General features: G+C 41.8%; 1 protein-coding gene across 2 annotated transcripts in view; it reads left to right on the forward strand.

Annotated features, from left to right (window-relative positions):
* Positions 1-20,716, forward strand: part of NME7 (NME/NM23 family member 7) — a 184,442-nt gene that overhangs the window by 27,275 nt on the left and 136,451 nt on the right. Inside the window, exons 2-3 of one of the 2 annotated variants that reach the window (XM_054044388.1) lie at positions 17,507-17,579; positions 18,276-18,383. In XM_054044388.1, coding sequence (XP_053900363.1) covers positions 17,507-17,579; positions 18,276-18,383 — 181 coding nt within the window. The remainder of the gene's footprint in view (positions 1-17,506; positions 17,580-18,275; positions 18,384-20,716) is intronic. The other variant, XM_054044383.1, reaches the window with a different exon arrangement.

Genomic DNA, 20,716 nt, shown 5'->3' on the forward strand with positions numbered 1-20,716 from the left:
TGTCTCCACCGTCCCTGCCTGCCTCTCCCTTGCCTGCTTGTACTGCCAAAGCCAGCAGCAACTGCTGTCTGCTGCCCCCGGGTCCTAGTGCCCCCCATCCACTAATGGTAGGACAGGCTGCCCTTACCCTGCCCTTCCACCCGAGCCTCTCCAACACCCCAAACCCCTCACCCCCCCGCACCCTAATCCTCTGCCCCAACACTGAGCCCCACCCTGCATCATGAACCCCTCAACCTCAGCCCCAACCCTCATCCCCCCACACCCTAATCCTCTGCTCCATCCCTGAGCCCCCTCCTGCATCATGAACCCCTCATCCTCAGACCCACAACCCTCACCCTTGCACCGCCTCCCACCCCCAAACTCCATCCCAGAGTCTGCACCCCTCACCCCCTCCTGCACACCCACCCCCTGCCCCAGCCTGGAGCCTGCACCCAGCACCCTAATCCCCAGACCAGGACCTGCACCCCAGACCACCTCCCCCCACCCAACCCCCCCTCCCAGAGCCTTAGGCAGGTGTGGGGGGCGGGTTCTGGGCACCACCAAAATTTCTACAACCCTGCCACCCATGCGAGTGGATAAGGGTCAGGGCAGTCAGGGGACAGGTAGGATCCTAGGGGGGCAGTTAGGGTGGGGGGTTCTCAACAGGGGGCAGTCAGGGGACAAGAAGTGGGGGGGGGGTTGGGAATTCTGAGGCGGACAGTCAGGGGGTGGGAAGTGGGAGGGAGTGGATGGGGGCGGGGCTAGGGCGGGGCTCCCCTCCCCCCCAGTGTCCTCTTTTTTGATTGTGGAAATATGGTAACCCTAGTTTACACCCAACAAAATTAATTATACAGCAGACAGAAACAATCACAGAACCAGACAGAGATTATACAGACAAACAATAGGGAAGTGGAGACTACGGTGATAGAACAATAGAGAAATGAGGATTTCACATCCCAGCTATTGATAAGTGAGTTCTTGCCAGATGGAAACTTAGTTTGATAGCATCCTTTGTACATCTTCTAGGCTCTTCTCTTTCTGTGGAGGTGATAGGAATACAATCCTGTCCTGATATTCCTAACAGCCCAATAACACCTTATTTCAGTGTTACTAGTTTGGAATGTGAGGATGTGATCCTAAACTTCCCAGCTTATGACTGGCCTCTGTTACTCAGCCGAAGGTGTTAGCCTAAGAACAAGGCCTCAGACTGTCACAGTAAGAGAAGGCCCTTACACAGACAGACAGTGATTTTGATTCTTTTATACCTCTATAACTAGCTAAGTGATAAGAATACACCTAAATTCTTAAAGTATTGGCCTTTGCAGACAGGCTTGAATATCTATATCCTAACAGTAGGCACTATGCAGACACAGGAAGACACAGGCCTTACTCAGAAGAACCCCTCTCTGTTTTATGGAGCAAGCATCTGATTGTGTCTTTCTAAGAAACTTATTGGTCTTGGAGGCAGGAATGTTTTTGACTATTGGCAGTCTTGCTGTATATGTGCAGTATCTCTTCTCTGATACTTTATTTTCCCTCTTCTCCCTCAGCCAAACAGAGCACAAATATGGTTTTTAAAAATGCTTGAACAATGAGCAGATGTAGTAAATATTGGGCTGTGCACATCTGTAGTGCCTTTCATCTCAGGGTTCCAGAGAGCGAGGATAAGTGTTTGTACAGAACCCCAACAGAATAGGTACTATCTCTACTTGTAGATGGGGAAACTGTGGCACAGGGATGTTAAGTGACTTGTCCACAGTTGATCAGCAAATCAGTGAAATAGCTGAAAACAAACTTCAGGAGTCCTGGCCTCACATCCACTTCCTGTCTTTGATTAATCATTTTATTTAGCAAACCAGGATGTTCAACAGAAGACTAATCTAACTTTCTTTTCTGTTTTTGCTGAAAATTGACTACAGGGGTAGAAAAGGAACACTTATTCCCAGATGGTGCATTGGCATTTTGTAATGTAGCTTAACTTGACATGTTCTGTTTCCATTCTTTGCTTTATTATTTTCCATACCATTTAATAATATTATTGAAGATTCCAAGTGCTGGTAGTTTATATAATTTTGCTGTCTCTTCAACTTTGTAGGATAGCCACCTGGGATTCCGATTGCCTCATTTATTATGATTTATTATTATTATTTGCATTACTGTAGTGCCTAGGACTCCCAGTCATAGACCAGGACTCATTGTGCTAGACACTGAACAGACACAGAACAGAAAGACAGTCCCTGTCCCAAAGAGTTTGCAATGTAAGGACATGTCTATATGGAGACTTAATGTATGGCAAGCCGAGGTGTAAATCTACAGCTCTTTAGCCTTCCATGCACTAAGTCGCCCATGTGCACCTTGCTATTGTTTGAAACAGCAGTAGATAAAATCATTCAGCAGAACTTCTAGTGTGTGGTATCAAGGGCCACATGGCCAGTTACTGTGCAGGAGCTAGTGTGCTATACATTTCCACCCCAGCTTGCACTAATTCTCTGTATAGACAAGTCCTTACCATAAGATGAGATGACAGATGGATACAGACAGATAGGGGAGTACAAGGAAACAATGAAAAAAATCTAACAAGTGGGTGATGGAGGCTGGCATCAAAGGCTGACTGGAGGTGGAAGTCAACAGCTCAGTAGCAAATGAAAGATGATAGGTTGAGTGGGGATAGAATGTGAAAGTGAACACGAGCGGCTTGTTTTTGACACAGTAGAGAAGTGGGAGACTGGACAGATTCAACTGAGGGGTGACATGGTCAAAGCAATGGGTTAGGAGACTGATCTTTGTAGTAGCATTGTGAATGGATATGAGCAGGGCAAGATGGTGTATGTCAAGGCCAGAAGGAAGGATGTTGCAGTAATTGAGTTGTGATGATGAGAGTTTTTCCTGTGTGGATGGATACGAAAGGTGGTATCTTAGAAATGTTATGCAAAAAGAATTGGCAACATTTAGACACACCTTGAATGTGAGGCTCTTGAAAGAGAGGCCTGAGTCAAAGACGATATCCAGGTTATGGGCCTGTCTTCTTAGCATATGTGCAATGTGCCTCAGGTGGCGTGTGACCACGATTCATCACCAAATTTGGTCCACTGGCTGGATCATTAGTTTCCCCAGCTCGGGCTGGCTGGGACAGGTAAAATAGTGGTGTCCACAGTGATTGAGAACAAAGGTAGTGGGGTGATTTAGAGGGGAAGAATGAGCTGTTTTAGCTGTGTTGGGCGTGCAGTAATGGCTAGACACAGGGCCGGCTCTAACTTTTTTGATGCCCCAAGCAGCAAAAAAAAGCGCCCCCCCCCCCCGAGCCCCCTGCAGAGCGCCGCGCCCCGCCCCCCCGCCGAGCACCACGCCACCGGAGCCCGCCCCCACCGCTGAACCCCCCCCCCAGTGCCGCGCCCCGCGCCGCCCCCAAGCGCCGCGCCACCGGAACCCGCCCCCCCCGCCGAGCGCCGCGCTACCGGAGCGCCGCCGCCGCCCCTTACCAGGTGCCTCCCCAAGCATGTGCTTGGGTGCCTGGTGCCTGGAGCTGGCCCTGGCTAGACATCACTAGATGTTAGAGACTGGCCAAGAGTTTAGTTTGGACCAAAAAGACAGGTCTAGAGAAGACATTGGTAGTTCTGTGAATCATCAGCATAGAGATGGTGGCTGACTTTGTGTTTCTGGATGAGATTACCCAGAGACAAGATGTAGCATGAGAAAAGAAGGAGATCAAGGACAGAGTCCTATGGAACATGCAGAGAAGGTTGGAAGGTGGCTGAGGACGATCCGCCAAAGCACATGCTGAAGAAGCAATTAGAGAGGTAGGAGAGCCAGGAGAGGACAGAGTCTCAGAAGCCAAGGGAGGACAACATTTGAAGAATGGTCGGTGGTGTCAAAAGCAGATGACAAGTTAAGGAGGGTGAAGATGGAGTACGGGTGTGAGCTTTAACTCGGAGGAGGACATTAGAGACTTTAGCAAGAGTGGTTTCAGTTGAATGCAAGGGGCTGGAAGCGTCATTGGAGAAGGTATAGGATGGAATTGGAGAAGAGGAGCTCCAAACAGCACATTTAATGAGCTTAGAGATGAAGGAGAGTGGGGAGATGAGGTGGTAGTTAGAGATGCAAAAGTGGGGTCAAGGGTGGGTATTTTTAAGATGGGAGAGATTAAAGCATTCTTATATTGTATTGTGAAGGGAAGGAGCCAGAAGAGAGTGAGAGGTTAAGGAGAAGAGTTGGAGAGGGAATGAGTGTGGGTGCTGGGGAGATCAGGAGATGGGGTGGAATCATTGGTGCAAGTGGGAGGCTAGAGGAGGAGAGCAGATGAGAAACTTTTCCATCTGTGACAGTAGGAGGCAGCAAGAATTGTAAGAGGTGAAGGGAGGGCAGGCTGAGGGGAGGGGGAAGTTCATGTCCTATTTTGTCTATTTGTCATTAAACAGGGGGGAAATGCTCCTATACCTATGGTTAAATGTGACCACCTTTAATAGCCAATTAAAAACCTATATTTTAGTCCAGTGTCCTAAATTCTTTCACGCGACAAAATAATGAAGCAAGTAACGTGCGTGTTGGGCCTACAATACTGCAGATAGAGAGATGGTGATTATGACGACGTAATGCGTTGCTCTAAAAATTATTAGAATATCCAAAGTTGAGATTTAACTTCAGGCTTTGCAATGAGAACTAGGGATGTGATGAATATTTTATTAATATTTCCTTTGAATGCATGTAGAGAGTCAGTGTGGTCTAACAGTGAGGGCCGGGAATGAGTGGAATTAGCACTCCCAGGTTCTATTCCTTTGCTTTCCCACTGACTTGTTGCACGTCTCCTTTGAGTTCACTTCGCCTGGCTGCAAGAGGGCAGAAGGCTGTTGAGCTTACTGTTGCTGGGACTGTGGGACTAGCCTGCTCAACATTACTAAGAGGCAAGGCAGATGGCTCCCTGCTGGAGAAGAGCCATGGAGAAAGGCTAGTAACACCTCTGCTTCCAGTGGTCCAAGGCTATTTCTTGTGGGTCTTGCTAGTAGGGTGATCGTGGCACCTCTGGGAGAAGGATGAGCTTTACTCCTGGGCCATGCTTGGGAAGAGTATGCATGAATGATGCTGCGTTTGGGGAAGGTGGTTTTAGCTCTGCCTTTGGGTCATGAGCATTCTTCAAGAGGCTGTAGGCAGTCTGTCAGCAACCTTCTCCTCTTCCTGGCACTGAAGCACCGTAGTAAGAGGGGCCTGATCTGAATTGGTAGTTGGCTCATAGATGTTTCATTAGGTGATCCAATTTCAATTGGTTAATATACTGGGCATTTTTAGAGAATTCATACTTCGTGATTTCCCAGTTGGAGGAATGGTTCTTTGTCATTCACAGGAAGGCTTATAGGCAGTAGTGTTGTAGCTGTGTTGGTCACAGGATTTTTTTTGGGACCAACTTCTGTTGGTGAGAGAGACACGCTTTCAGGGTTCTTCAGAGCTCTTTGTAAGCTCAAAAGCGTGTCTCTCTCACCAACAGAAGTTGGTCAACTAAAGCAGTGGTTCTCAATCAGAGGTACAAATACCCCTGGAGGTATGCAGCTGTCTTCCAGGGGGTACATCAACTCATCTAGGTATATGCCTAGTTTTACAACAGGCTACAGAAAAAGCACTAGCGAGGTCAGTATAAACTCAGATTTCATACAGACAATGACTTGTTTATACTGCTCTACATACCATACACTGAAATGTAAGTACAATATTTATATTCCAGTTGATTTATTTTATAATTATATGGTAAAAATGAGAAAGTGAGCAATTTTTCTGTAATAATGTGCTATAACAGTGTTATTTTTGTCTGATTTTATAAGATGAAACTTGGGGGTACACAAGACAAATCAAACTCCTGAAAAGGGTACAGTAGTCTGGAAAGGTTGAGAGCCACTGCAATAAAATATATTACCTCATCCATCTTGTTTTTCTACTAGGAAGACTTAGTCATCTTTTAGCGGCAGAAAACACATCCACAAAAAGATCCATTTAATCTGATACTGAGTAATAATGCTTCCAAGGAAGAGTCCTTCACTTCAGCCTTCTATCTGGAGAGTAGTATAATATGCTCAACCTAAAACTCTGTTCAAAACAACAGCACATTCTTTTTTATTATGATGATTTTATGTTATTATGAAGTGGTTAGGATCTCTGTTTTGATCTGTTATAGGTAGGCTTGGCCGCATTCAATTTTTATTTTTGTTTGATTTTGATTTGTAATATCAATTTTTACTTTTAAGCATTTTTTCTATTTTTATCGATTTAAGTTTTCACAGTTGCTGGAAATTATGGGGGTGTCAGACAATGATTTAATGGCAGTAGATGCTGAGATTTAAAATGCTAAAGCTGTATAACCTATTAAAATACAAATTGTCAACTTCACAGATAAAAATATACAAAGTAAATATCTTTACATCAACAAATCATACCTGGTTACATTATTGGTTTGCTAATCTATTTTTAACAAGCCTAATTCAAAAGTATAAATCACTGGATTTTTACTCTAAGTTCTCAAGCAGCATTTTCCTTACTGTGCCTATCTGTATATTTTAGATTATTGATGGAAATATTTTTTGTCGGTTTGAGTATATGCAGTGAAATTGATGTTTACCAACATCTGCCAATACAAAAAAGAAATCCTTCCAAGCCTGATACAGGGTCTGATCCTGTAGACAAAAGTGGTGATGAGCTGAGGAATCTATTAATTTATTATCCTATTTAAACAAATACTCTTTAATAACTATTGCTGAGGAAGGAGGCAACAGGACATGACAGACTTATATTTTCTGGAAGTGTTTGTTTTGTTCCTGAAATACACTATCAATATATACTTGGTGTATATGTAGCATGATCCTTACTTTGTGTACATTGAAAAGGAGAAAGTGAGTGGAGACCTTTTAGGGGAGCCTAGGGGTATCTTCCCAGGGGAAATTAAAGGAGGAAGAAAAGTATCAAAGGGCAAAGATACAATCTCATCTATTTCAAAGGCAATAGTACTGCTCTTCTGAAGTATTTTTGTTTTACCCCAAGAACAAGTTCTCTGGCATAGCTTGGGGACTAGGGTAGGAATTCCATCAGAGGTGAGGAAACCTTCCCTTCAATTTGTTGGAAGAATTTTAACAAGTGGATTCCAGGAAGCCCCCTTCAGCAGTTTTTTCCGTGTGTATTAGCTATGTTCCAAGATCAGTCAAGATTGAACATTAAATTAGTAACGACAGCAAGGATATCCCACTGTGAATGAGCAATTTGAGATTGCATGTGTCTGTGCCAAATATTGTTTTAAAAACTGTTTGGGTGTGCTACAGGCAAAATTCCACATCCTGGAGCTTCTCATCTCATCACATATTTAGGCAGTATACATTTTGAAAAGGTCAGGCTCCACTGACACATTATTCAAGTCAAGTTTGAAATACTATATTGATGAGTATATGTCATGGTAAGGTAATTGCAAAAGGGAACATTCCCTTAATTGCAAATTGTTTATACTATTTATAAAGGTATGAAACTTTGTGTTTGGGAATTGAATTTCTCTTCATTTAAAAAATAAAACACTTCTCCAGTGGGAGACTTGTCCCCTGCTCTTCTGGTGCTGCTTCTGCACATAGCAATTTCCTAGAAGCAGTTGATTTCTATGTCTGTGCTTTTATGCTCAGGGCTTTCCCACAGCAGAGAGTAAAAGAAATACAGTCATCAGAACATTAAAATGGAGATTTTGGACCTAATCCAGTTTCCACTGAAGTCTATGGGAATCTTTCCATTGCTTCAATGAGAGTTAAATCAAGCCTTTTGATTCCTTTTAACGTTGCCCCTATTTGAAGATGACTGGATAAGGGGGTACGGGGAGCAACAGACAAAAATTACTCTCTTATAACCTAATAGTACACTCTTGACTGGCAAACTGGTAAATATAGGTAGAAGAGATGATGGACTGGTGTCAAATATTTCACACAAGGTGAAGTTCCTGGTAACCAATATGAACTGAAAAGAGAATGGAAATGTATTAAAACCGTAAGATACACTCATTGCAGCATTATATAATACTGCACACTTTCCAATATTGAGAAACCTACTAATAGTGTCCCACATGAGAGAGTTGCCTAAGCCGGAATTGAAGGGGTCATAGTACACGGAGACTGATAAGTAGCAAAAGTAGAGATAACTGTTCCCACCAATGCAGTTGTGTATCACAAAGGTTATTGCTCAAAGCATTATATTGTGTGTGATCTATAAACCATCAGGACAAGAAACAGTAACCTTATATTTGCTGATGGGACAGAATTGTCTGTTTAATGGATAAAGAGCAAGGGATGTAAAAGATAAGAGCTTAGAAGCAATGATGTACTGTCAATATTATAAGAAGGGGATTGTATGCATTTTTCCCCTGTTAGCCTGTGATAAGCCCAGGAGTGCATGTGCCTTCAGGAAACAGGGATCAGGGACTGGGGACTCCAGTATTTTGTTTTTCACATTTTGAAAGAACATTTCTTATTGTTACAACCTAATAAAGGAGAGGAGCAATAGCATCTAGTAAGCACACTTAGAAATGTTTTTATATGGTGCCTGAAAAATATATTGAGTATGTTGATGATATAGCTCAGAGCTCAGCTTTTGGAACTTGAAATGCATGTGGTGGTTTGAGGTATTGTCATGTGGAAAATTATCTGTTACTTGGGGCATTGTGGCACATTCCAAAGGCAAAAAAATGCTCTCCGTCAGTGGGTTTGAGAGCCCCAGGGATAAATCATTCCTCCCAGAGATGATTTAACACTAGTCTGAGAGGGATCAATTCCATCACAGGTTGGAAGAATCACCCCTCCTTTCTACTCAGTTTGATGCTGAAATTTTAATAAGGAGCTCCAAAGAATGCAGGAGATTATGAATCAGGAGACCTGATTTCTGTTCCCAGCTCTACCACTGACTTGCTGTGTGTCCCTGTATAGATCACTTAAGGCCTGATACTATTCCCAGTGACAGTTGGACCAAGCGCTTAACCTCTTTGGACCTCAGTTTCTCCATCTATAAAATGGGTATAATACATCCCAGAGGTGTTGTGAGGTATAATGTATTAATGTTATAAAAGTTGAGAGCCTTGTTTTTCAGGTATTCTAGATGGACAAAATATAATAAAAATGACATCCAGTGGTAATGAATTTGTTTACTTTGCCTTTGCAAATGCAATGTTATACCTGTTGGGCCAATTAAGTTATTCTGTATTTGCATTGATGTTTTTGAAACCAAAATCTGTCCCATTCTGTCCCATGCAATAACAGGGCACAAGGTAAAGGTGAATAGGATCTGTAAAGTAGTGTTACTCATAAAGAGGAAACCAAGAAATACTGAGGTGATGCTGGTATAAAGAATTAAGTGCTTTTGTGGAACCTGCCTCCGATGTAACGTTCCCCATTATGGATCATATGTGCTCTTGGAGCAAAACAACAATCCACAGCCGTGGCATCATTTTGGACACAGCAATGCTGCAGGATACCCAAATGGCCATGATGGCAAGGAATGCATCTTTCCCCCTGACTGGCTACAAGATTGTGGCCCATTGTGAACATAACCTCCTGGTACTCAACTCTCTGTACTGGCTTTACAGTGAATGCAGAGCCCTATCCTAATCTGGAAAGCCCTCTTTGGGATTGGTCCTCACTACCTCTTTCTGTCTGTGACCGTGAGCTTCCATGATAATTGTGTTTCACTGGGACAGTGAGACCAGTCAGTGCAAGAAACAGAACTATCACAAGCCCTGAACCTAGACTATGAAAGTTAGTCCCACTCAAGCTAACAATGACCATCGGCTTCACCACTTTGAGAACTAAGTGCAAGATTCATATTTTTAATTTAGCTTTCCCTCAATAAATTCAACATGTGTGCACACAGTCGCACAACAAACCCATCCACTCACTCACACATACACGTACATAAATATAAACAAGCAAAACCTATCAACTAAACAAGCAATTTTTCCTACAGACTGGGAAGAAAGAAATCTTTTTCTTTGTCTTTTTAAATACCATGGGTGAAATCCTGGCATCATTGAGGTCAGTGGCAAAATTTCCATTGACTTCAATAGGGCCAGGATTTTTCCTTTGAAAGGCCTTTGGATATTATGGGGAGAGGGTAATATAAGTACCTTAATAGATAGATATAGAGAACCTAAAACTATTAGTATGCAATTGTAAAGCACCTACACAATTTTGTTGTCATAACTATAACAGGGTTTCACTGATGGAAAAATCATGAGTACTAGTCGTCATTGTACCATTGGGTTTCACTGGTGAATTAGAAAAGGGTGGTAGCAGATGTTGTTATATATATATATATTTTTTTTTTTGCAATGGGGTATGTGGAATGTGGAGCAGGAATTATTGAAAGGGCTAAAAAAAAAAAGTGAGAATTTGTTTAGAGACATATTTAAGGTTACCTGAATAGTTTTTACCTGAACTGTTCACAACTAATTGATGTTGCCTTTTGCCTAAATCATTTTAAAATATTTCATAGGAAGACTGCATGGCTTTGGGGATTGGTTAAGAGCTGTGAAACCTTTCGTGTATAGGACACCAAGTCAAATCTAACCCAGATCAGTAATGACTTAAAGTTACTGCCATCTGTTAGAAGTTTGGAGGCCTGTGTGAAATAAATTGATGGTGGTTTCTGTCTAATCCCTTTGGGACAAGTGTTCACATAACAGTTGATCCCCTTTTTGGGACTCCTGACAGAAGCCAAGGATTGGCTATGAATAATGGACACTCCTATCATCTCTACAGGGTCTCATCCAGGTAAGGGCATGAAGCACATTGATGGGACTGTTGCGGAGCAGATTGCCCATGCTGTACTTGCTCTGTAGATAGAGGATTTCAGTCTTCAGAACAATCATAGAATCATAGAACTGGAATGGACCTCAAGAGGTCATCTAGTCCAGTCCCCTGCACTCATGGCAGGACTAAGTATTCTCTAGACCAGTGATTCTCAACCAGAGGTACACGTATCCTGGGGGTACACAGATCTCTTCCAGGGGCGTACATCAACTGATGTTTGCCTAGTTTTATAACAAGCTCCATAAAATGCACTAGTGAAATCAGTACAAACTAAAATTGCATATGGACAATGACTTGTTTATACTACTCTCTACACTATACAGACGCTCCCCGGGTTATGCAAGCTTTTTTTGTTTTTGTTTTTTGCGTAATTGTCGGGTATATGTTCCTGACTTATGCAAACGAAGGTGTTCTGGAACAGAACACTTGCGTAAGTCAGGGAGTGTCTGTACACTGAAATGTAAGCACAATATGTATATTCCAATTGACTTATTTTATAATTATATGGGGAAAAATTAGAAAGTAAGCAATTTTTCAGTAATAGTGTGCTGTGACACTTCTGTATTTTTGTCTGATTTTGTAAGCAAGTAGTTTTTGGGTGAGGTGAAACTTGGAGGTATGCAAGACAAATCAGACTCCTGAAAGGGGTACAGTAGTCTGCACTTGTTGAGAGCCACTGATCTGAACCATCCCTGACAGGTGTTTGTCTAATCTTGAAAAACTCCAATGATGGAGATTCCACAACCTCCCTAGGCAATTTATTCCAGGGCTTAACTACCCTGATAGCAAGTTTTTTCTAATGTCCAACCTAAACTGCCCTTGCTGCAATTTAAGCCCTTGCTTCTTGTCCTATCCTCAGCGGTTAAGGAGAACAATTTTGGTCCCTCCTCCTTGTAACAGCCTATTATGTACTTGAAAACTTTTATCATATCTTCTCTTCTCTGCTCCAGACTAAACAAATACCATTTTTTTCATAGATCATGGTTTCTAGACCTTTAATAATTTTTGTTGCTCTTCTCTGGACTTTCTCTAGTTTGTCCACATCCTTCCTGAAATGTGACGCCCAGAACTGGACACAATACTCCAGTTGAGGCCTAATAAGCGCAGTGCCCGGAGTAGAGCGAAAGAATTACTTTTACTTTTCATGTCTGGCTTACAACACTCCTGCTAATACATCCCAGAATGATGTTTGTTTAGTTTTTTTGCAATAGTGTTACACTATTGACTCATATTTAGCTTGTGATTCACTATGACCCCCAGATCGCTTTCTGCAGTACTCCTTCCTAGGCAGTCATTTCCCATTTTGTATGTATGCAACTGATTGTTCTTTCCTAAGTGGAGTCCTTTGCATTTGTCCTTATTGAATTTCATCCTATTTACTTTAGAGCTTTTCTCCAGTTAGTTCAGATCATTTTGAATTTTAATCCTATCCTCCAAAGCACTCGTAACCCCTCTCAGCTAGGTATTGTCCGCAAACTTTAGAAGTGTACTCTATGCCATTATCTAAATCATTGAAGATATTAAACAGAACAATCATACACCAGCCCTCAGTTAACTGCAAAAATAAATTAATATTCTAGGGAACAGTGGCAAAGTTGCTAACTCTCATGATGTTATTTGCAAGTATTGTAATATTTGTTTTTTTTTCTTAAACACCCTGTTCCTGGAGTCAGCTTTCATTTAAAAAAAAAATTCTAGCCCTCCTGGTTGCAGAGAGAGAAGCTTGAAAACATGAACCCTCAAGACTTAAAAACCAGAAACCAAAGAAAAATAACCCAAAATATATTTTAATAATCTTATAATTTTTGGGGCTTGGCTCATGATTTTTGAATGCTTGGATTTGGTAATACTACGGTGACAACTGAAAGTAGCTAACATTACATCAATCACATTACATAAATTAATTCCTGTCATGACTGTACTCAATCTTATTTGCCATTGTACATCTGATATTATGCAAATGATTTTCATATAGCTACAGTCTCAGTCGTGTGTTGATTTTCAGTTTGTATGTGCATTGTGCTCCTTTCCCAAACTTCCATGGTTATTTTTGGTACCTCATTTCTTAACTTGACAATAAATTGTCCTGAAACATTTTTATCTGCCCATAAACTTAATCTGTTTTAAATTAGATTTGACTGTTTATTTTGTATGAACTATTGTCGTCTCCTGGTTTGGGTCCTCAGCCTTTTTAAAATATTTCTTCATCATGACAATTTTATGTGTAGAATGCTCAGAAGCAATTGTAATCCTCACCGCTGATAAAGCTTTGTTATTTCCATTTTGTTATTTTCGGGCGTTGTTAGCTCTTACTGTTTCCTATTCTTAAAATAATGTTAATTCTTTCAAGTTGTTCTCTACCCTGTGCTTCCTAAACTTGTAAATAAGTCTCTTTTGTGAGGGAGTGCTCATGCTTTTTTTTTTTTTTTTTTTTCAAACCAAAATTACATATTTTTACCTTGCCAGGGGCACCGTGTTAAAGGTGCATGCTGAGGAATAGTCATTTTTGCCATTCAGCTGAACAACCAATGATGGCCTGCAATATCTGCTGAATAATAAATCTAAATAATTAATAGACAACTTGTGCAAAATCTTATACAATTTACTTGAGGCACTTTAAAAACAATATCATGTTGAAATGGCTTGCAGAATTCTCATTTAAATTGACCAGTCCAGGCAAAAAGTTTATTTGCTCAACTTTCCCATGAAGATGCTGATGACTATAATGAAAAATGTATTTTTTTTTTTTATTTTCTTGTTAAAAATTCATTTGCCTGAGGAAACTTGAGCTGGAAATGTTCAGGGTTGTATTAAAATGCAAATTGGCAGCATATCTCTTGTGACTAATTTATTTTACAGACCCGTAGCAATGAAAAATACAGCTATGTGCAGTATTAATACAAAGAAGGATCTGATTAACAACCATGTGACTACTATTTGTTCTTATTCATAGATAATTATTCAGCTGTAAAAACTAGCACTGTTTGTTTAAGAATTAAAACAACATAGTAAAGTACATTCAAAGAAGGCCACATGGAAATCCACTGCAACCTAAACTATAAAGTGACTCGTCGTGCTTTGCAATATTAGTCACTGCTAGGCAAATAACTCAAGCAATTTAATTTGTTTTCTTTCCAGCATCACTACAGAGTGTTAAAAGGTTAATAAATAATATCCAGTTCTTATATGGCACTTTTCATCAGTAGAGCAAAAAGTACTTTACCATTAACCCCATTTTCCAGATGGGGAAACTGAGTCATAGATAAATGAGATGAGTGCTCAAGGTCACTCAGCAGCCAGTGTCAGAGCTGGGAACAGAATTCAGGTCTCCTGAGTCCCAGGCCAGGGCTCTATCTGTTAGACAACATGGTCTACAATACTACGATCTACAATACTACACTCATATGTTTTTGGAAACAAAGCTGCAAAGCTCAATATTGTACTTAAATTGTGGAATTCTTCTTCTTTATCTTATTCTTTCCCATTGCTTCTCATATTAGGACCTGGTTCAGTAAAGTGCTGAGGTTCGTCTTTAAATCCCATTGAATTCCCTGGGATTTAACCCGCTGCTTAAATGGCTTGCTGAATTGAGGCCTTAGATCAGGGGTTCTCAGGACAAATTTTTGGTGGCCTCAGAGTGCAGCCACCAAATCCTGCTGGTGGCCACTCTCCCACTTTTTCCTAAACTAGTTAATTAGCTTTAGGAAAAACAAAAATATGCACATACATTACAATGATTGGGACGTGTGTATTTATTGCTAGCTAGGAAGTCTGCTGTGAAAAGTGATATTAACAAACATACAAGTATCACTTTTACAGCAGATTTACTCAGCCCTGCTAAGCCTGGGGACAAATTTAAGCCCTGGATGGGGGTAGGGTGACAAGTGGGGGTCTGGAGCCTGGGGCCTGCCACTGCACAGCTGGAGCTCAGGGTTCGAGCCTGAAGCTGAGCCTGCCACCCCTGGGAAGGTGGGAACTCACGGCTGCCTGGTCCTTCCACATTGTGCCCCAGGTGTCAACACCAAGGCAGTGCATCCAGGAGCAACAGGGAGTGGGAATGGCTGCTACTTTGTCTCCTTCCCCCACAATCACAGCCCAGGAGGCTGTGGCCACAAAAAAAAGCCCCTGGTGGCCTCATGCGGCCTCGGTGGCCGCATTTGAGAGACGCTGCCTTAGACCCTAGTAATGTTTTTTGTGTGTCTAGCTCTACATATGCTGCCACTGGCCAGCTTCTAAAGTGCTAGCTTTGTTGTCTGGATTGTATTTTCAGTATCTATACTTAGTAGCATTAGACATCATGCTGTCTTGGGAGCAGGAGGGGAAAGAATAATGCAGCAAATTGCCTACCAGTGACCGTTTTATTCAATGCTGATAGTTTCTGGCCCACATGCACCAGTTTAATGACCTTCCTCTTGGGACAATTTATCCTTGACTTAAGTAGGAGCAGAACCAGACCCTTCATGCTTCTGCACTGCTCTAGAAGCTGATGTGCATTTGTTCTGATCCACTGCTTAGCGGGCAGTGTTTGACACAACTGAAGTGCCACTGTTTTCCAAAATTTGAAAGTTAAGTCGTACTTAGTGCCAACTTGAAAATCTTAATCTTTTATATGATATATATATATATATATATGTATGTTAGACTTCAAAAAGTGTATAAAAGCAAAGGGGATGGCCCGTTTGCACTTTCTAGGGCGGTGGGATCCTTGAAATATGCCCCCCCCTTTCCCAGAAGTAGAGGCCAAAAAGGAATAGTGATGAACTAAATGAAACATTAAAAACAAAGGTGTAGGGCTGTCAAAAGGAAAACACAAATGAGCCTGTGGGGGAGTGAGAAGTGCAGGGTGGACAGCCTTGGAGTTGGAGACCTCTGTCCCATGGAGCGAGAATCACATGAGCAGTGGCAGTGTGTGCAAGCTTTCCTCTATGCATTGTCCTGCTAACATGCCTCAGCCTTAAAGTAGAGGGACTACTCTAAGGGTGAGAGAGGAGTGCAGGTCTTGTCTTTTCTACTGAGAATGCAAATGAGGGAGGCAGTTAATGGACATCTGTCCACTTGGAACCAGAGTAAGACTGACTACTTATTTCACAGGGACTACGGACACACATCAGGTGGTAATGACATTCAGTTACCCATCCTCTTATCTTGGCAATTTAGAAGCACTTGTTTTTTGTTAAACCAGTTGACTAGGAAGAGCTTTCCTCTGGAGGCCGGATGTAATCTGAGCCATGACACAATACATAACACATTCTTCAGCACAGGGAAATGACTTGCACTAGGCTACTTTCTTTCAATACCATCAGCTGTCTCAGCGTGCTGACTATTTAAAGGACATGTTCTTTTACCAGTATCAACTAACTGAGCAACAGTAGACCTGTTGCTTCTTATTGATGTAGAAAGCTCAAAAAGGGCTGGATCGGGGTGGGGGTGGGGATGATTACTTGGGGGAAAAAATCAGTTTATTGTAATTCTGAATTTCTGCTTATTGTAAATGTTTGCACTGTTCAGAGCTTGGACTGAGTTACAATGTTCTTATACAATTATGCACAGAGTTTGGAAGCATTTAGGTCCAGGGTTTTGATTTGTCATGTTAGAGAGCAATGGTTGAGCCCCAGAATCTAGACCTACATGGATCAGTGGTGTATAGCTATCAGGGTTTTAATTGAGGCCTGTCTCTAGCAGTGTTGAATTGAAGCTGTATAACTAATCAAACAGCATCCAACACCCCCTACAATTCTAAATGTTTGTAAAAAATACTTTATTTTTGAAGTAAAAATACAATAATCATTTGAAGAAGCATATGAAATGCCTGCAGATTTCTCTGTTATTTCCTTTAATGCTCCTGGTAGTAGCAAACTTTCATCTTATTACCATTGTTGGACTACAGAACTGGTAAACAGTTGTGGTGAAGTGTTACCACTTACCTTAGGGTGGCCTCTGCATATTTCCACTTGTAGCATGTGTCCACCAGCACCAGAACTTTGAAACTTTTAGAAAGCAGCACCCTTTGGTATTCCCGATTGCCCTTTCACAGTACTAAACATTCAGAGCTGAGGTTATAAAATGTCCGTGCAATCCAAAGCACCTCAGTTTCTTCCTTTTGGCAGCCAGCTATAGACATAGGAACCTTTCTGTCTCTGGAATTTGGTTTTCAGCCAGACTTCTTGCCAATCTTTTCTCTGTGAATAGTTCTTGGTAGTTAGGTTTTTAGGTAGTTTGGGTTCTTTTGAGACTCTTCCCATATCATTGTACAGTTTGAATCTCAAACTGGCATTGGCTTTGTTCTGGGCTTAACAGCAAACCCACAGGCCAAGGTTTGAGGTGTGCATTGTGACCTTCCTTTTTTCTGGAGTCTGTGCACAGCTAGTGCCTCATGTGCCTGGCAATGCCATTCTTCTTGCCCATTCTCCTGATTTGCTGTCAGACTTTTCACACCCTGAGTCAGTATAGATAAACAAACCTGGCTCCAAGCCTTCTTAATGAAGGAGGGTCTTTCACTTCTAAACTTCCTCAGTGAGCAAATCAAACCTTCAATGCGAGATCCAACCTAAGGCATCCTTCTGGACCCACTTTTGGTGAGGCTGCCACATCGAGCCAGTCAGATGCCATAGGTGCTAGAGGGACAGTCATTGCCACCTCGGAAAATCATCTAGTGCTAACATCTCAAAGCTGAGGTCTACCTATGTTCTGGAAAACCTTCAGGACTCTTTTCCTTTCTCCAGTGCCTTGGATCCAAGGGCTCAAATGGATAAGATTGAGAGCGGTGATGAAGTCCCGCACATCCAGCTAAATTTGGTTAATTTCAGTCATGTTGCAACCTGGCTATCCCTGCCCAATCAGAGCAAATTTGTTATAGATGAGGCTGAGGTGCACAGGCCTCTTACAACTAGTAGGAGATTAATTTACAAATTACACTCCTATTGCCCCAGCCTGAGTGAACTTATCTTTGTATTAAAAGATGTCGTTCATTGTCACCACCACCAAGAGGGGGATCTATTTTCCTTTTGGGACATGTTGTGAAATTTGGAAAGGTTCTGTGGTTAGCTATGAGCAGATAAACATTTTATAGCAATTGAAAGTGGGCAAGGTAGCAGGCTCAGATGAGTTTGACCTCAGAAAATTGAGAGGCTGAAGCTGCCTCCCTAACTGTTCCATCATGCATTGTAGTTGGGACTGAACTGAATTTTAACAGTAGCTGTGTTTTAACTGGACCCCTCAACATGATTGATTTTTGTAGTTTAGGCAAGACTAGAACCATATGTTTTGATCATACTTATTTAAAAGGCCAACTCCACATTTCTTAGAGGCTTCCTTTGAGATCAAAGTCAATTCAGAAGTTAAACGATGCTGTCACCCTTGGTGAGCAGATAGTAGTGCTCTTATTCACAATGCTGAAGCATGTTCACGAGTGTGTTTTCATTTGGGAAATAAATGTAATGCAATGATTCTGTGTACGATTCCTATCATAGCCTTCTAACCCTTCTTTTCCAGAGTCAAGACGACAGATTTGCTTTCATTGCAGAATGGTATGACCCGAATGCTTCACTCTTTCGACGTTACGAACTCTTGTATTATCCGAAAGATGGTTCCGTTGAAATGGTAAAAACTTTTTTATATTATCATAAGCATATTTTTCAGCTACACCGTTTGGAAGTTGGTAAGCCACAGCCCATAGTATGGTTTTAATTTGGAAACGGTAAATGTAAAGAGATTTTTAAAATTTGTTTGCTCTGTTTCTAAAATTAAACAAACTCAGGGGAATCTAGGGACTAACCTCCTTATTTATTGATTTATTTTGTAAAGCTTGCACAGTTGCCAACATTTGAAAATGTATCCAGAGAGAATTGTCCTAATAGGCCCAGGGTGACAATAACCTTTCCTGCAAATGCTGGTGAAATTAGGTTAACTGTATAGAAATATTTGGTCTATAAACTGAAAATTTCCAAAGTGTTTTTAATCATCTTAGCTCTTAGCACACCCAACAGCCACACAGTTCTGCATTTTGACAGCTTGTCAGTACTTGATGATAACTTGACACAGACGCAAATGTCAGAGTGGGTGCTCAACTCACCATCCATATTGGAACTGGGGAAGCAAAAATGCCCATATATAACCTGTGGTGGGAGAAGCTCTGTGTGACCGGGATCCCAGTGGGGGCCAGCTGAGGTCACTCAATTAGGGTGAACTGCAAAGAACGGGGCAGTCAATCCCCAAAGCTGGTGGATATTTCAATACTTAGATTTACCAAGCCAGCACAAAACAGCTTCTTTATTACCTCACCGGTTGCCCAGAAACCAACAACACAGTTTCCTTAAAGTAACCTAGCCTCAGGCCTCCATCCAGAGACCCAAGTCAAATATGATGAAGATTTCTGAACATCTTATTTCATCATATAAAAGAAAAGGTTCTACCAATCCCAAAGGATCGGACACATTACCTCCCAGGTTAGTGAATATTCCAGATCTTACCCAGATACACACTACAGCCAATTCTTAAGTAAACTAAAATTTATTAAAAAAGAAAAGGGAGAGAGTATGGTTAAAAGATCAATATACACACAGATATAGAGTTCAATGCTTGAGGTTCAGATTCATAGCAGAGATGGTGCGCTTTGTAGTTGCAAAGAATTTAGTCCATAGGTTCTAGTCCAATGACCAATATCATATCCAGGGTGTACCAGCTTAACTGGGATCTCATCGTTCAACTCAAACTTCCCCTGATGAAGCTTAAGCAGATCTGAGATAAACAGGATCAGGATCCAGGGATCTTTTATACAATTTCAAGCCACCTTTGACAAGTCGGAGTCCCTTGAGGAACAATAGGTAATTAGGGCGACTTTGAAGCAGGTCCATCACCGGTACTTAGCTATATGAATTAACATAAGGCAACTGCCTGTTTTTCCACCATTCACAGGAAATTTGCTATACATTTCAAAGAGAGATTAATACAATGATATCCCATATCTACAATTCATTTAAATGCTGGGATGTTCTTTTCATCTCTGAATTATCAGAAAACAGCATAGACAGGGACTATTGATTACATTGTTAACCACTACCCATATATATGTAAATACACAAAAACACAAACATTATCTCCCCCACGTCTTTAAGGGTTGAATTTGAGTCATTTTGTTTTGCAAGATGTTTAACCCTTTCTGGCCATGTGTCATGCTCTGCTGTTCAGATTTTGGGATCAATTTGGACTGGTGTTGTGATGCGGTGTATGGACCTCTCACTGATGAGGAAGGTGCCAGATAGACCCTAGGGGCAGGGCTTTCCCACCCCTCTGGCTTTGTCAATTACGTATGATAGGCAGGAGGCCTGTAAAAGAGAGGAAACTGCAGTCAGGTGAGGGGAAGGAGCTTGTTTGCCAAGCAGTAGACTGCTGGCCTGACTTCTGGAGCCACAGGGGAAACTCTCATCCAGGAGGTCTTCACCCCAACTGTACAGGGAGTGCTGCAAGCTGCCAGGGAGAGACTTAAGAAGGCTACAAGGGATAGAGGCCCCTTGTAAGAAGCAAGGAACTAGGATCTGTGCCAGAGCCACACAGTGAAGTAACTGGGTGTGGACAGGTTCTCTCACCATTGGAGAGAGAAACCTCAGGGGACTCCTTTACAAGTGTCTTAAAATTTGGATGCTCTTCTGAATTTAGATAAGTCCCTACTATGTCAGGTAACCAATCCCCACTGGATCACCTCTTCTGTCAATGGGCTCTGCCTCATCTCTATCTATTGTTGTCTTTCTGAGGAAATGGATGGTTGCTTGTTATTCCCTTGGACATATCTGGAGAGAGGATAGGTGGCAACCGGGAGGCAAATTTCCTTTTGGAGGTGATGAATTATTTGACCTCTTCATCCCTCCTTGTAAGAATCCCCCCACCACCGATGCCTCTCCTTAACCACCCCTATGCCATGCATGGGGCTGAAGCTG

This window comes from Malaclemys terrapin, chromosome 1 (assembly GCF_027887155.1).
Source record: "Malaclemys terrapin pileata isolate rMalTer1 chromosome 1, rMalTer1.hap1, whole genome shotgun sequence".
Classification (NCBI taxonomy): Eukaryota; Metazoa; Chordata; order Testudines; family Emydidae; genus Malaclemys; species Malaclemys terrapin.